This window comes from Lissotriton vulgaris, chromosome 4_1, assembly GCF_964263255.1.
Source record: "Lissotriton vulgaris chromosome 4_1, aLisVul1.2, whole genome shotgun sequence".
Classification (NCBI taxonomy): Eukaryota; Metazoa; Chordata; class Amphibia; order Caudata; family Salamandridae; genus Lissotriton; species Lissotriton vulgaris.
Genome location: NC_141691.1, coordinates 62068995 through 62086094, shown reverse-complemented (window position 1 = coordinate 62086094; position 17100 = coordinate 62068995). Strand labels below are relative to the sequence as shown.

The window sequence follows — 17100 nt, the reverse complement described above, 5'->3', positions numbered from 1 at the left end:
GCGTTGACCCTCAAGAGGACCCACAGGCCGGAGGCACGGTAGTCGCTAGAGGACCTTGAGCAGATTTAGAAAGCAACAGCTCACGGAGCACTCGGTGCGAAGAGGCTGACGTTTTTTGGTGGAAATGATGCTAGAAGTCTGGGCTACTTGGAGCCCAGTGGACCTGTTTTGGAAACGTCAACAAGCATATGCACTTGCAAAAGTATGCAGTGCAAAGGGGTGCAGGTATTGCAGCCCCCACAAGTTATTCTGACCTCAAACTTGGTGAAAGGCCAGGTCGGACCTCGAGGGATTTGGTAACCCACCTCCTGTGTTGCTGGAGCCTTCGGAGTCCGCAGGAGTTCAGGAGCAGCAGACCGGTCAGTTGCGTTACTGTGCCTGTGAATGCAGGTAAGCGACTCCTTCACTCCAAGGGAGATGTCTTCAGTTGTCCTTAATGCTCCACAGGTGCTGCACAGCCTATATGGTGCACGGGCACAGACGATGCTTTAGACTGAGTGGGAGACTAAGTTGGGCCCAAACTAAGTCACGAATGTCTAGACCCTCGATGGTCAGTGGCTTCTTGTTCAGAATCTTGTCCACGTCGAATCTAGGGTCCTACAGCCAGGTAAGCTCTTTTGTATCCTGGGGAGAGGTTTGGACATACTCAGAAGACTCTCCCAGGGGAGGGTCTGGACAGTGGGGAGGTTACTCCCATGTCCTTTGTCCAGTTTCGTGCCAGAGCAGGAGCTAATGGCTCCCAGGACTGGTTTGAACTGGACTCTGCACAGGGACACCAACTGTGCCCCTCATGCAGACTTTTGGTCGCTGGCAAGCGCACCCACCCAGGCCTAATAATCTAAAATCCTGTCTGGGACGTGGTCACACCTCCCTGTGACAGGATGCCTATTCTGTCTTTCCCTGCTCGAGCTTGGCTCAGCAGCAGGAGGGCAGAAATTTGTCTCTGGTCGGCAGTAACCATTTTGGGCTGCCAAGGACTAGAAGGCTGGTACCGGGAACACCAACGACCTCACAAAGCTTGTTTCTGATGGGTGAAATTATACCTCCCGCACTGGTAACTGGTGTGGGGGTATGATTCCACAATGTTTGACACCAAACACGATAGGGTTACTTTCAGCCGTTTTAGAGTTGGTCATCACGCACTTGCATAATGCCACTTTTATGCCACATGCAATTTTTGGACATGAATTTAAAACATCATCGACACTATTCATTCTGGGTTACGATGACTCTCTAGGGTATAGTAACAATGAAGCAATGTCTGTATTTGTTGGGAGAGCTGTATTTAGAATACTTTTGGCAGTGCGGTGGAAAGACACAGACGCTCCTACTTTTCAAGGATGGCTAAACAGATTACTAGGAATTTATAAACAGGAGACTGCAATTTATAAAATTAGAGGGAAAAGATCACCATCACGAGCCCTTGGGGCTCAGATATGGGCCCCTGTTGCCACCTGGTTTGATAACCAAAGAAACTCTTAGCCCTTAAAGACGGGATGTTGTAGAAATGTATTATATTAATATTTTTTTTGTACTGTCTTTATTATTTCTCTCCTTCTTTTCTCGCTTCTTAATGTTCTCTTCTTTTTTCTTCTCATTTTTACTTAAGAGTAATCGGGTATGACCGTGACAAAGCTTAAACTGAATTATGTGGTATATTTGTCAATTTGATCTTTGGAAACGTTTGAAGTGAAATCTGTTTCATATGATTTGTACATTCATGATTTTGCTCAAATAAAATATAAAAAAAAAAAATTAATAATGCCACTCTTTATGTCGTAAATGGATGTAGCACTAACAACCCGGGAGAATGGACTCTGTAGGCTGCAGGGGTGTCCTGCTCATGCTAGGGGCACCCTCTCACTTAGAATCAAGCACCTTGCCATCAGGATTGTCAGGGCCTGCAGTAGGGGTGCCTTATAGTTTTTAAGTGTAGTGACTCTTAGATATAGTAAACCTATATCTTAAGTAGTTGGTGCATGCACCAATTTACACCAGCTTCAATGGCAGGCCTATAGATCCATTTTGCTTGACCTCTCATGGGTGACATAATACATGCTTCTGGATCAAAGTCTCCGCACACACCTACCCAGGTCAACGTAAGCTCCACGGATCCCCCTGGCATACCAACCCCTCCCCCTTGTAAGAAGATGGATTATACACTGTACAACATTTCAGAGATTACTCTTCATAAAGCACTCTTCTGATTACTCTAGAGTCGAATAGGCTGTAATGTGAGCCATCAAGGAACCCTTGTGGTACAAGGAACCTTTTAGTGCCAGGAGACCCTCACTGGGTGATGACCTGCTGTCCCAGTTTCTTTCTTACATTTGGTTAGATGCTGGGAGCCATCTTGCATACGCCTCAGGGGTACCCATGCATGCAGAGCTTTTGGTCAGCGGTAAATAAGGTCTGGAGTGCTGGGGATGATGTTAGAATTGGACCCTACGGTGCCTTGGAGATCTAAAGATCACACAATACACCAACAGTTGCTCACTTTGTGGCCAAGAGAGTAGCATGTTGTAGTGAAATGTCAGGAGGATCTTAGCCTAAAAGCGGCTCCTTGCTCTGTTTGGACCTTTCCTCCTTCCGCAGGATCACTGCAGGTGGAAATGGCATCACCGTTGGCCCTGTCTGCTCACTATGCTCTTCTGGCAAATCTACTCGAGCGAGCTTTCCAGAAATGTTGCTACTGATGCAACACAGACTTTTGTTGAACGCTTAACGGTCTGAATGACTGAATCGAGGAATCTTATACAGGAGCCCGAAGGATCCATAAATGGGCATAGAGGGGATGCAGGAAATGAAATAAATAAAGTCAGATCGGGATTGTTTGAGTTCCAGTGACTACCATAGGCACATTCAGATGACAACGTACCATGTTCAAAGTGTTTGGGCATAGACTCCTCCTGGGCATAGACCCCTCCAACACAAAGGGGGGGACCCTCCAATGAGTCACAACCTGATCATTCATCCACAGTCGCGAGTACGACACACCAAAGCCCAATGTCGCAGTGTAGGGACAGGACTCTACAAACACCCTGGCCTTGGTCCCAGAATCCAGTTGAAGCAGCCAGCCATTAAAAGCACTAAAAACATTCCTCCACCCTCAGGGCTGAGCTTGAGACCCAGCAGCTGTGGACCACCACTGATCATCAGAATGGACTGCGTAGACCTTGGCATGTTCGTCCTCAGGAGGTCCGCAGTCTGCTTTACTTAGGGCTACAAGATACCCTTAGGTGACGTTTGTGCTGCACAAAGCTATCATGTAATATTGAACAGAGCTCTGCTCCAGGCGTGGAATATTTTAATATCAAAAGGATCAAGGCGGGCGCCTTGTACAGTAATCTTATTAGGAAAGTGAATGGATAGTGAAAAGTCACATGGAAAGACCTGAAGGAACTTCCCTGCAACCAGTGGGGAGGAGGAGCTCGGACGCCGCAAACTATCTGATCTAGTTCCATGTTCTATAATCTTGATTTCTGTTTGTGCAGGAAGCAAAACTCTCAACTAAATGAATACAAAACCAAGTTCAGTTACCGATTTGAAGTGATAGGTCAGTTCTAGTGTAGCAAAGATCGAGTCTTTCCGGAGAGTCTGGTCGGTGCAGTTATGTTGCCATATTTGGAGGGTTGTGTTGTTGCGCCATTGTTGAATGTGGGGGAAGGTTTTTCAGGTGATGAGTTTCACCCCGCGTGCGGGGATGCGGTAGGGGTTTGTCTACCTTCGGGAAGCAGGACTGTTGTAGTCGGTCACTAAGTAGTTCCCCAAGAATTCTTCCTACCTCTTAAGAAAAGGGCTTGCTTCTGTTTACATGGATTTGTGCAGTAGTTCAGAGGCCATGGGTTTGAGCTGTCAGGACAAGCAGGGTTTATTGACAGCCCCAACTTGTTCTACAGCAGCGGACTTTTAGCTCCACACAACTGGCATATTTAATGGGCTTGGCAGGGTGGTTTCCCACACATCTGGGAGCCTCGGGGCACATCTAAGGGGCTCTAGGACCTCTTCTCAAGGTAATTCAGTTGCTAATGCAATTTTTTGGGGGAGCGGAGCGGAACAGCACCCATCCCTAAGAGGACCGCCTGGCTCCTGCTCTACCCCCTAACTCTCCCCAAAGCCTAGGAGAGCTCCTGTCCGACCAGGTGGCAATGGGGAAAAGCAATCTTGTCACCAAGGTTTGGTCAATGCGCTTTCTTCAACATCTGGGCACTTTATCAGCACGCTTGTCACTTGAATCAAGTTTGCAGCACCTGCTGATAGCGGTGCTCCCAAGGCTGGTGGAAGGGGTGGGAGTCTACTGTTTTGTGATCAAATATTGACCCTGGGCAGATGATTTGTGAAGTGATGCAGTCAGTGCTTTATTAAAGGGGCTGTTGCAGCGCTTTTCTTCCTGCTACGGATGCTGGTAAGGCTCAAATATCAGGTTATTTAACACAGAGCGACTGAGAGGCATCTTTGTTTCAGAAAAGTCCACCTTTCGAGGACCTGGTGCTGGGCCCTGCTCAGAGCTGCTATTAGTTATAATTGGGGCTCTCTGTGGGACCTTTGTATTCAGATGCTCCAGTTTGTGAGAAGCTAAATACGGGGCCTTCAAGCGCCATACTGTATGTCTGTGTTATCGGGATGCTGCAGTATGTTCTCTTAAAGACCTCTTTAGTTTTGGGTTTTCAGACCTCGCATCCATGGCAGTGGAGGTTGGATGGGTCACTTGTGTGTCCAGGGAGGGGGCAGAGTCTGGAGACCTCTTGGGAAAGACCAACAGCGCCCCTTGATCCAGCTTGGAGTCCTCTTTTCAGTGATGTGCTTTAGAGTAAATTTAGCCCTTAGATTTGAATCTTGTAGCGCCATACAACTTGCAACTGGCCTGGCTCTCGCGCCACTTACTACACCGCGTACAGGCTGCCACGGCCGCTGTCTTCTCACCAAGAATATTGTCAAGCATGTCACTGAAGAGTGAAAATCTGATTATTTGCCTGCGGAGGAGTGTACAAGGATCACACCACCTGAACAGGGGCGATTCAATGTGCTTTTTGAAACTTGGGTGATTATATCAGTGCAAACAATGGTCCACAAAGGACTCCCTTCAAACATGCCTTGTTCTACAGGTTCTACAGGTTATACTCCATGGGCGGCTCCCAGAATAAATAAGGCAACAATGGAAAACGAGTTGCTAAAAGGTGTATTCCTGTTGAGTTAGGCTAGGCGCCACTGAGCATAGTATTAATTCAGCGACTCGCCGCTTCTTCATATCTCAGCAGAGTGACCGGCACTGTCCAAAGCGGAGTCATTAGTGACCAGAGAGGGACAGTCAGTGGAGTCTCAATCAATAGGACTAAACCTTTAAGCCAAGTAACTTTCCATCGCTGCCCAATTAATTTCAGTCAGCTGCCAATAAAGTATTACGATGCAATCCCCTCCGTCCCTTGCTTCAAAAGAGACCTGAAACTCCTGCTCCTCAACAAATACTTTAACTCTTAAGCATACTGAACGTTGTCCATTATCTCTCATTACAGGACTAGACCCTGTCATAGCCGGTTGTTGGGCTGCTTCTGCTGTCTATTAGATTCAGTCTCCCTTAACACGTACTATTCTTTTGACCTCTTTCGGTTCCCACCCTCTCGGCCTAACCCATTTTCTTTGTTTTTCTTTGGTGTGTACTGGAATCTATTGAGTCTCGCTTCATATGGTATTGCGTTCTTGATTTACTGTATTCTTTGTGATCCTGTAAAGCGCTTTGATACCTGTGGGTCTAGCTAGCGCTATATAAAACGTATAAATAAATATTTGCTGTAAATGCCCTTAGTGAGCAAATTGAACAGTGTTTTCTGCTGCACTTTAAATAAGACTATTTTGTTACATACACAGATCACAGCCCACCCTCCTGCGCTACTAACATTACTTATCATGATGATGACCTGTACATGACTCAGAGCCGAAACATAGTCAACAAAAATGCCTCTGGTCTAGTGGCCCAATTGTTGGTAATTATAGACTGTTTCTCCAAAATGTTGGCCCACAGGTTATGATTATGCCCCAGGGTCAATTGCTAGCCTTGTACATACACATTTTTGCTTTGCTCTTACACTGTGGGATCTCTGCAAGCACTGAGCATGATGTGTTCAATTGATGTTGATTTCAAAATATTCCAGTGTAAAACTGATTAAAGGGGCACACTGCACGCAACGTTTTCCAGAAAATGTATTTACCAGTGAATGCTGCAACACAAATAACAATGTCCTAAGAATATTAATTGTAAGGATGACCGTGTCCAAGTGGCCCTCTGTGCTGGCTGCTAGTAGCTCCATTGCCCGAGTGCCTCCTCAGCCCATCTTGCTTACGGTAGGTACAGCAAGCGCCCATTGGCCAGTTCCCGTCTTCTTCTGCCTTTGCTGTTCTCATCTATCCAAGTCTTTCTGCTGTGAAGGGCAAGTTTCTTGCCCCTAGCTCTGCGAACCAGTTTTGATGTAACGGCTGCTTATGGACACACTCTTTTATATAGGAAGGAGTGACCTGACTGAGCTGCCCAGATAATCACTCCCTCTCTTACACATGTACAATCACAGACGCGGCCCACATATGATGGTGCCAGGGCTTTACTACCCAGCAGTACAGCAGCAGCTTTCACTAGGGTTCTGCCTAACGAGTACCCAGGGTGCTTGGCAGCGGGACCATAGAAAAGGTATGGGGGTTTTCCCATGATGGATCTGGGCAGAGAACAACTGTAAGTTGCTGAAGTTGGTAAATTTACATTTTGCCTTTTTAATGCTTTATACTAGTTCTGCTTGAAGGAGCATGCTTTTTGTCTGACTGCTGGAGTACAGAAGATGGTTTGTGAGGACTGGGAATTTAAATGTGCCACTGGCACAGCAGCTTCGAGAACCTTGGTCACACACCAGCTCCAAATGGTAACACAAGTTCATGTGTGCATACAAGAGCTAGCTCTGTGCCCAGGACAGACTCTTGTAAGATTTGTGTAGCTTTCTGTCAGATTTGCCTAGCTTTCTGTCAGATTCGCCTAGCTTTCTGTCAGATTCGCCTAGCTTTCTGTCAGATTCGCCTAGCTTTCTGTCAGATTCGCCTAGCTTTCTGTCAGATTCGCCTAGCTTTCTGTCAGATTCGCCTAGCTTTCTTTTTGTCAGATTCGCCTAGCTTTCTTTTTGTCAGATTCGCCTAGCTTTCTTTTTGTCAGATTCGCCTAGCTTTCTTTTTGTCAGATTCGCCTAGCTTTCTTTTTGTCAGATTCGCCTAGCTTTCTTTTTGTCAGATTCGCCTAGCTTTCTTTTTGTCAGTTTCGCCTAGCTTTCTTTTTGTCAGATTCGCCTAGCTTTCTTTTTGTCAGATTCGCCTAGCTTTCTTTTTGTCAGATTCGCCTAGCTTTCTTTTTGTCAGATTCGCCTAGCTTTCTTTTTGTCAGTTTCGCCTAGCTTTCTTTTTGTCAGTTTCGCCTAGCTTTCTTTTTGTCAGTTTCGCCTAGCTTTCTTTTTGTCAGTTTCGCCTGGCTTTCTTTCTGTCCGATTTGCCTGCCTGGCTTTCTTTCTGTCCGATTCGCCTAGCTTCTTGTAAGATTTGTGTAACGTAAAATTCGTGTAGCTATTGCTTATGGATGGAGGGCTGAAACGCCACATCTTTCGAGTTTGCTCACCTGTCTGAATGTGTGCGTTTATTGATCTATGCTGTTTGACTTGTCTAAAATGTATTTGCTTTGTACAGCCAGTACTTAAGATTCCACTTTGTTCTGGGGAGGAACGCTGGACAAACGCATGCAATTCTGTATAGTTCTGCACCATTGAATAGAATTTTGTGTAATGTTCTGTTTCCGGGTGAATAACTTTGCTTCTCTTCCTGTTTCTTTTGTAGTTCTCAAAAATGTTTTTTTTATTTTTTTTTAGGATCCTTACCGAAGTGGGTCGTTAATAAGTCTTCACAGTTCTTGGCTCCCAAGGTGAGTTGTGTTAAAGACAGCTCATTATTCAGTCTCTTATTATCTCTAGGCTAGATTATGTGAACTCTCAGTACCTAGGGGTGAACAAGGCAGAAGTACTAAGGTTACAGAGAGTCCAGAATGCCGGAGTTAGAGCTCTTTTGGGCTTGCGTAGAGTATTCTCAGTGTCTGGCAGTCTTCGTAGCCTTCACTGGCTGCCCGTGGCTCAAACGATTGAGTTTAAAGCACTCTGTTCAGCTTTCAAAAATTTGAGGCTTGGATCTCCTGGTTCCCTAGCAGACTTGCTCTCATTCTATGTCTCCCCCCGGCCAACATTTGTTGCGGGTCCCTCGCGTCAGGAAAGTTTGTGCTGGAGGTCGTTCCTTCCCTTACAGAGCGGCTGTTCTCTGGAATTCTCTGCCCCCTCATATTCGTGGCCTTGACAATCTTACTCAGTTTAGGAGAGCTATTAAAACCTTTCTCTTTCCTTCGTATCTTTGCTGCTGTTTTGCTTCTAGCGCCGGGACGCCCCTTGGCTGGGGCAGCTGTTGCGCTCTATAAATGTTCTAAATAAAAAATAAATAAAAAGCAGAGGAGTTTGAGGAGAGCCAGGAAGCACATGTAGGGGAGAGTGAAGGGCGGGCCAGTGAGCATTGAGAGGGAAGGCACTATAAGAAATGTTATTGACCAGCGTTGAGGCCACTCGAGTGTGCCAGCTCTGTCACTGCCCTTCTTCTCCTGTCCTAAGTAGTGTTAGCGGTTTGTGATCAGTTGCATCTAGGGTCTGTACCGGTCGTTATGGACTCTACTTTGCCTTGTTTTATAGGCTGGTCAACTCTCAGCCATCCAACGAATGCGATGAGATCTATCACGTTTTTCCAACATACAAGTACAACGAATACCAAGCATTGCATTTCATGGTGTACTTTACCCCTCATTCTATTGGAATTGAACAACGTAAAACCATCATTGGTCACAATATCCCTCTATTTTGTTTTGCGCCAGCCTCAGAGGTCTCATGAGACGGATCTGTTCTTTCTTGAAACCCATCAGCTGTCCCACTGATGAGACATCCGCAGAGCTCTCCAGGCCCTCTGCTCCGACATGAGGCAAGCAGTGATGCTTCAGTACTGATCGTTTACATGGCTCTCGCGATGTGCCTTTCTGTCACCTCGCATCATTCACAACTGTCCCACTGCGGTGATGTCCACAAAGCCCTCCATAGCCACCCTTTTGATTCATACCCGGTCATCGCTGTCATGAAAGCAGAGCTCTCTCAGCGCTTTGTTCACATGGCCCTCGTGATGTAACTCGCTGTCACCTTGCATCATGCACAACCGTCCCACTGATGAGACATCCACAAAGTCCTCCACAGACGCCATCTTGATTCATTCACTGTCATCGCGGTCAAGAATGCAGAGCTCTCTCAGCGCTCTGTTCACAAGAACAATGTGGCGATGGCTGGGGTCTGGCAGTATGTGTTTGGGACTGTACTTTACAGTACATGGATAGTCTTTACATTATATACTTGTTTTACATAACTTGTTTATGAATTGAGATATAGGTGTTTGCTACCATCGCACCGTTTCTGGTCACATTTCACTGCCAGAATTAGGGTGCAGGTTTCATGGCAAGACTAGTATGTTAAATATGACCATAATAAAAGCTGTTCGTCAGATTAGAAGGTAGGACGCTGGACTCTGGGGGCAGTTTAACATGCGGTTTGTTCGACTGCTGCACTTGCCAACTGCAAAATATGTGCTCTCCAGCCGTCTGCAGTATTGGGTTCTTAAGAAGGAAAATTACTTTCCCCCTGAACCATGTTCAAAGAGTTTGAGGGTTTACTGAATTCAAACTTTTCCTCCATAGACATTAAAACTCTGGAAATCGTTTAGCAACCCATCACCCAATCTGATGTCTGGTACGTGAAGCAGACCAGGTCCTCGCCAAAAGTGACCCAGCAGTGCCATGTGGAAGGACTCTGAGATCCTTTCTACCCGCCTCTCAAATGTAGTCTCCTTTCCTCCTCCTTATGTCACCGGTACCCAGTTATTTAGTCGTAGCCAGATAACGCTTCTGTGCCTTCCACACACTCAGCCCAGCCATCTTAAGACAGATGTACCTCTGCCACAATGTCATTGACTTTAGCAGGAGCTTTATCATGAGCACAGCAGGGGCAGCAGCCTGATGGAGTGAGGGGCCAAATGCACTCCATTCATGGCGAGTTGAAGGCCAGTTCTCCGTCATGAGAGATTCTCACCGAATCTGTAAAGACTAGAATATGTCCGCACACATGTGTGATGCCCGAGGACTCCATTTTTAAGAAGCATTTCTACAGTCAAAACTTGACTAAAAAAAGCACAATTTTCTTCTTTTTTTTCTTTCAGGGGCAGAGGGTTGAAAAGTTAATTACCAAAATTAATGTAAATACATTTGATTGAAAACATCACTGAACGAGCTCCTTTTTCAATCTCCACAATTTACTACACTGCCCCTTTAAGGAACTCCAAAGTCATCCAGACTATCAATCATGCAGGTCAGGGTCAGTGAGGCATTTTGTTTTTCTGTCAGAAGGATGCTCAAAGTCCTGCCTTCTAGGGTTTTTTGGCTGAAGTGCGTTTTTTGTGGACTTTTTGGCTTCATTCCAAGTGCTACACATTCTTGCATTATTTTGCCCCTTTCTCCTGATTTTTTTCAACTGAGGCCTGTATCAGACTGGAGCCTTAAGTGTTTAAAAATAAAAGGCAACTCGGCTTTTCCAGTTATGCAGCCATCCCCACATTCATAAGAATAGACCTATTTTAAATAACACTACATCACATTGCAGTAACAATTCAGTAACCAGCTTCCTCTCCTATCACTCGCTGATTGTGTGCTTGACTTGACACTGTGCAGCACTTCACTGCCTTTTTAAGCCATAAAATACCACATGAATACATACATGCAAAAGACAGTTGGGTGCTAAAAATGGTCAAATCTGGTTACAAACTCCGTTTCTGTTCTTTCCTGCCCAGCATATTCTACCTATAGGTTCTAAGAGTCCCCAAGTAGCAGAAGAACAATTGAATTTACTCATTTGGTGGATTAGAAGAAAAAACAGAATTTTCTAGTCTCATCCCACACTGGACCGCAAATACGCCAGCAAATGGGTGAAAACAGACACATTTCAAGTGCTCGCTCTGTCAACTTTTCTCATCTTCGAAGAGGCGATTGGATGTCCTCTATAGACCTACAGGATGCTTTGTTCTAAAGCCCAATTTACAAGGCACGTTGTAAATATTTCTGCTTCAGAGTGTGGCGTTCTCAATATCACTTTTGTGTCCACCCTTTCGGCTTGAAGTCGGCCCCAAGGGTCTTGTACAGCAGCGGCAGCAGCAGCACTGCGAGGCAAAGGCTGATCCACTCTCGGACGATTGTCTAGTAAAAGCCAGTTCAGCACCACAACTTCATCAAGACACAGGGAATATCCGGGCCCTAACCTCTGACCAGGTTCTTCAGATCAACTCTGAAATCTCCTTTCAACCAGTACACACAAGACTATGCCGGTCCAAGCAACAGGGTCTCCTGCAGAGGAAGAACGGATCTTCACATAGAAAGATTGAGCAGCTTCATCCGTCAGACAAGTATCACCCCTCTTGGACAGAATCACCCCATGCATGTTCCCAGTTTCCAGTGCCAGGCTGCATGTGCTGCCATTATAAGAATGCCAAGAATACCAGTGAAGACAGAGTACTGGGAAGAGACAATAACTTTGGACATCGCCGCCGCCCAGGTGCTCGCGTAGTAGAGCCACAGAGCAAAGAAGCTAAAGAGACCATTCCCGGGGTCTCCCTCTTCCATCTCATTCGTCATGGATCCGTTGCCCACATGGGAGATCTTTCAGCTTAAGGCCGACTGTGTCTGGCAGAGAAACTATCACATCAACTTACTTGAGTTGAGAGCTATTATTCCGAAGTATTTTCTTCCTGCTCAAATCGGCAGCGAACACTCAATCCGACAAACCCTCCACTGTGCACGATATCAACAAGGGGTGGAGTCTCAATCAAGAGTCCTATCCAAACAAACACCGCTAACCTGGCCCTGGGCACTAGCAAGTTACCTCTCTGATAGCGAGACACCAGCCTGGTGCGCAAAGCATGAAAGCAGGCGAGCTCACCAGCAACAACAAATGGGTAGTAGACGACCACTTCAATACATCTTTTGTGATCTGGGCACTACAAACGAAATGGATTGGTTTGCCACTGAAATAGATGTAAAATTCTGCATCTTCTGGTCCAGTTTCTTGGAGCCTTTCTATTCAGACTGTTGGGCGGGCAGGGTTTTCCATCCCAGTCTGCACTTGTTAAACTTGACTGCCTAGATCCCCTACAAACAATATGGATTTTTGAATCTTCCACATGGTTACATGAAGGCATTGAAGGAAGCAAAGATATCATCTGCTGTTTATATCCTTTTAAATTGAGGTGGCCCTGCACGCAGTGCCTTTATGAGCAACTGGGTCCAAGAACTATATAGACAGTATTAACTTATCTTTAATTTGCAAATACTGACCTTAAGTTTTCTTCTATTTAAGTAAATTTGTCAGCCATCACTGCTTGTTGTTAGAGCCCTTCCCAGATGTCCTTTTTCACCATAACACAGAAAAGATGTTTCAGCAAGCCTAAGCAAAAGTTCACTCCTTTAACTTAACATTGCCTTTTGCAAGTTGACGCCCTCCCCCTATAAACCAGTTTACCAGGCAGACAGCAACATGTCTCATGGAAAGTGGCTTCTATTTGTTACCATAACATCCGCCAGAAGGGTGAGTGATCTTTAAGCCCTTGTTGGAGGGACTTTATCTGCTTTTTCTCTTCAACCAAACTCCCTTAAGAATGTTCCCATCTTTTCTGCCTAGGGCATTTCAGACTTATAGGTCAATCATACGCTCTCTTTTCATATGTTCTTTCCAGACCATTCGTTTCCGGTTGAAAAAGTTCTTCATACTCTGGATGTTTAAAGCTTTGAAACATTATTTTCGACAAGACCAAGCCCATTCGACAGTTGAAACATGTGCTAATTAATTATGGTGCAGACCACATTGGCTTGGCCTCATCAAGTCAAACCATAGCTAGGTGGATTGTTTCTTGCATAATTAGTTGCTAACAACAGGCGAATTAGCCTCTTCCGGGTCAGCCTGACGTTCATTCTACTCAAGGTAAAAGCTGCGACTGCTGGTTCTGTACAGAATGAAAAGCAGAAATTTTGACTGTTGCCTTCTTTTGCTAAGCTTTACCGCATGGACTCTTAGTCCAGAACCGATACTCTGGCCTTGTTGTGCAGTTTATTTGTACTCTCCTCACCATCGTCTTAGCTACCCTCTAACGGTGTTAAGCATTCATTAGCTTGCTACTCCATTCTAATAATAATATATATCAAAGAGAATCCTGAGATGTGAAGGAAACAATAACTGTAATCCTAGTTCTCCATGGGGTTTTTCTCTGAAACCACAGCCACCCACCCACCCGCCTGTTTCAAAAGACTTGGGTGAATAGTCTGTGTGGGCAGCAGTCACTCCCTGTATTTCCTTCACTGGCCCTGCATTGCGTGATGGGAGGGCTGGCAAACCCTGCACCTTTAGGAAAGTCCAGAGGCAAATGGGCACAGTGTGTGCTCAGCCTATTAGAGGCTAGATTTCGGATTTTATAAAGGGGTTAGTTGAGTGTTTTCAGCTGAATGTATTGTACTTTAATTTGGCTAACTTGAGTTTCTTTTTAAAACCTTAAAAATATAGTAAGTAGAAAATATTGTAACTTAGCATCTTTTCATTGTAAAAATGTTCTTTAAGCCGGCCTTCCGGCGATCCCACACGTGCAAGCAAATACTGTGCTGTTTATGGCTTCAGCGACAATACCTACGACGGAGAACTGGGGTAACCGGTAAGCAACTCTTCCTTTCTTTTGACTGCATTGTAGTAATCACCCTTGCTTGCAGACTCTCCGCCCTGGGACCTCCACACAAAGCCTGAGGCCTTTGGCGGTGTTAGTCGAGGCATGGGGCGTCAGTGATCTTTTATGCTGACGACACTCGGCTTGTGTTTTCTTTTAAGGATCACTCTGACAGCTCCATGGCAGACTTCTGCCACTGTCTGGTTAACATCGCCTCATGGATGTCCATCAGCAATTTAAAATTGAATACTGACAAGACTGAGGTGCTATTCTTTCATCAAAAATCTCCCATCCACTCCAATATCTGGTGGCCATCTCAACTCAATCCCCCCCCCCCCCCTGTGCCGATGCAAGCCGCCCGCAACCTGGGCTTTCTATTTGACACAGCACTGTCTTGCAAGACCCAAATTAATAAGGTGTCATCAGCTTGTTTCGGAAAACTCCGAATGATTAAATAAATCATTCCTTTTTTACCTCTTGATTCCCGCTGAGCACTAGTACATGCTCTAATCACATCTCATCTGGACTATTCTAACAGTCTATATGTTGGCGCCCCGGCATATCTCATTAATCAACTGCAATTAGTGCAGAATTCTGCGGCCCGGCTGGTCTGAAACATCCCTTACCGCCACTCGATCTCACCCCATCTGGCCAAACTCCATTGGCTACCTGTGAGATTCCGCATCCAGTTCAAGGCCTTGGTCCTTGCTTTCAGAGCCCTCAATGGTCGTGGTCCGGCATACCTAAGGCTCTGAATCAGGCGATCTTTAGCTACAAGGGATCTTAGATCCAACCATCTCGGGCTTATGTTCTGCCCAAGTTTTCGTCTTTCTCGCACAGGCGGTAGAGCATTTGCTGTAGCTACTTTCAGATTGTGGAATGCCCTCCCAGTAGAACTCGGATTCCTTTCATCCGAGGTTGCTTTTCGCAGGAAACTTAAAACCTGTTTTTTCTCCCAGATCTAGCTTGTTGGAACTTCCTGTTCGACCCTCTAGGACTACACACGCTGTCAGCGCCGGGACACCCCCGTTGGGGGTAGCTGTTTGCGCTCTACAAGTGACTAAATAAATAAATAAATAAACCAAGTGTGTTCTCCAACACAGATCCCAGAGGTCCATAAAACCATCTCCTTCTCCCTCCACTACCTCTCCAATTAAGCAATATTGACCCTTTTCCTTGATGCAGTGACGTCTCCGGGGCTAATCTGATGCGCCTGGTATCACTGTGATGAGGTCATTCAGCAGCTTGTAGGATGAAGACTGTACCGCAGAATGATGGACCTAGAGATGTGGGGTGGTTGTTTAAAGGCCTCAGACACTTTTATTGCTTTGGGGGATGTCACGGCCTCTTAGGTACTGTGAGGGCTGGAACACTTCTAGAGCTGGGATGTCTACTCCAATGCCTTCAAAATGCAAGAATGATTGATGGTGTTCCATTAGTTAAAGTCACAGACCAGCATCTCTGGTGCTTTAGGACACAGGGACACCTGAAGCACCGTGAGTCACATAGAACATCTGCAGCTCTGAAAGGTGCAACTTAGGTTTAGAAATAACTAGGCCGTGATGTCCGCTTGCAATGAAAAATGTTGACTAATATTTTGCGGCCTCCTATGGAGGACATTGGTCTATAGAGCAAAGCCATGTGATTGGTGGTGGTCTTTGGTCTCATTTTCAATAAAGTGATGACGTGTTTCCTCCCCGGCAGGTCCTGAAGATGATCTACAAAGCCTGCATCAATTACCCGGCCTGGAAGAAGACCCACAACCCTGACTTCAAGCCATGGCTCAACCCTGAGCAGAACACACTCCCCAGCATCTCCCTCACGCGGCTCGCCATGCAGCACGCGGACTCGCTGGAGAACATCGACGAGAGTGGCCTGTGCGACGCCAGCGAGGACCGAGGTGGGAACAGCGACGAGGACGACTGCAGAAATTGAGGGGTTGCGCCGTGAAGATCTGGGTTATGGACAGAACTCAGTTTTATCTTAATGTGGATCCACCACTTTTTAATAACTCACCATCCAGCGAAGAGGAAAGAATGCGTTTTTGTGTACGCGGAGGGATGTTTTGATATCATGCATCAAACTGTGGTTTTGCAACCGAATGTTGGGGCTGGGGAGATTGTATTGTGTTATGTCACACAGGCCTCCCATCATTAAACTTGTTGAGTTTTCTAGATTATATGGCGGTACCTTGCCATGGTAAGTAAAATCAGGGCACACGCCTGGCAGGCTGGACCACGATGCGGTGCCCATTTCCCAAGTGCCAAATGTGAACTGAGTTTACTGTGACTGGGCGCCACTTGCACCCTCGCCCGCTGTGGCACAGTTATAAGCTTTCACTGTAGAGTTTGCGGAAGAACAGATCTTAAAATGTGAGGGGCGAGGTATAATTTAAGCCTTTAATTTATTAAAAGCGTTGGACCAAGTGCAGTCTGGTTCTGGTGTATTTTGGTGCTGGTGTGCTGTGTAGCATATGTCTTTTGTGAATGCATTTAAAGTTTTTATCAAAATCAACCTATATAGATTTAGAAACAGACGGTCATATTTACTAGGAAACTGTTGGAGGGCTGCGTTAAGCCAAGAAGTCTAACGCTGCACTCAGACAATTTCCAAACAGGGATGTGCCACATTCACAAGAATACAGTGCGTCCCTTCCTTTCCCTTAGCGCTGGCGTAAAATGAGGGCACCTTGCACCATTGCGTAAGGGTGCCTGCATTGACGGGAATGATTGTTTATTGTTTGTGTAGGAAGGGGTCCCTTCCTACACATAAACAATCAGTAACGGTGCTTCGTAACTTCTATGTGAGCTGCTTTGTGCAGCACACATGGAAGTTGCAACTCTGCTTATTTTGAATTGTTTATGTGCTGCAAGGGCATCTTGCTGCACATAAACAATCATTGGCGTTTTGCTGTGTTTGTGCTGCACACATAGAAACAGCAACAATAAGGAGAAATAAAGCATTTCTCATTTCGCCAGGGTAAGACCAGGTTTTTTACTGGTCTTAATTTTGGCGCTGCCCCATATTTACACTGCTGTTGTATATATGAGGCAGCATCAAAATCGGTGGGTTTTGCAGTGGGTTGCCCACCGTAACACCCATTGCCCACTTCTTTCATGCTAAGTAAAGCGTGAAAGAGTGCCTGTAAGCCACGTTAAGTGGGGTAGTGCTGCCTTGTAAATAAGGCGAAGCCCCTATCGCCACCACAACGTCAAGAAAAGTGATATTCCGGTGGCAATGGGTGCTTGTAAATAT

The 17100-nt window shown here is 45.9% G+C and overlaps 1 protein-coding gene across 1 annotated transcript in view; it reads left to right on the top strand.

The window, feature by feature from the left end:
- LOC147718365 (START domain-containing protein 10-like) overlaps positions 1 to 16270 on the top strand; it is a 114779-nt gene extending 98509 nt beyond the window's left edge. Inside the window, exons 5-6 of the mRNA XM_086918321.1 lie at positions 7890 to 7942; positions 15550 to 16270. Of these exons, the coding sequence (XP_086774447.1) occupies positions 7890 to 7942; positions 15550 to 15780 (284 nt within the window). The 3' untranslated portion in view covers positions 15781 to 16270. The remainder of the gene's footprint in view (positions 1 to 7889; positions 7943 to 15549) is intronic.
- The last annotated feature ends 830 nt before the right edge of the window (positions 16271 to 17100 follow it).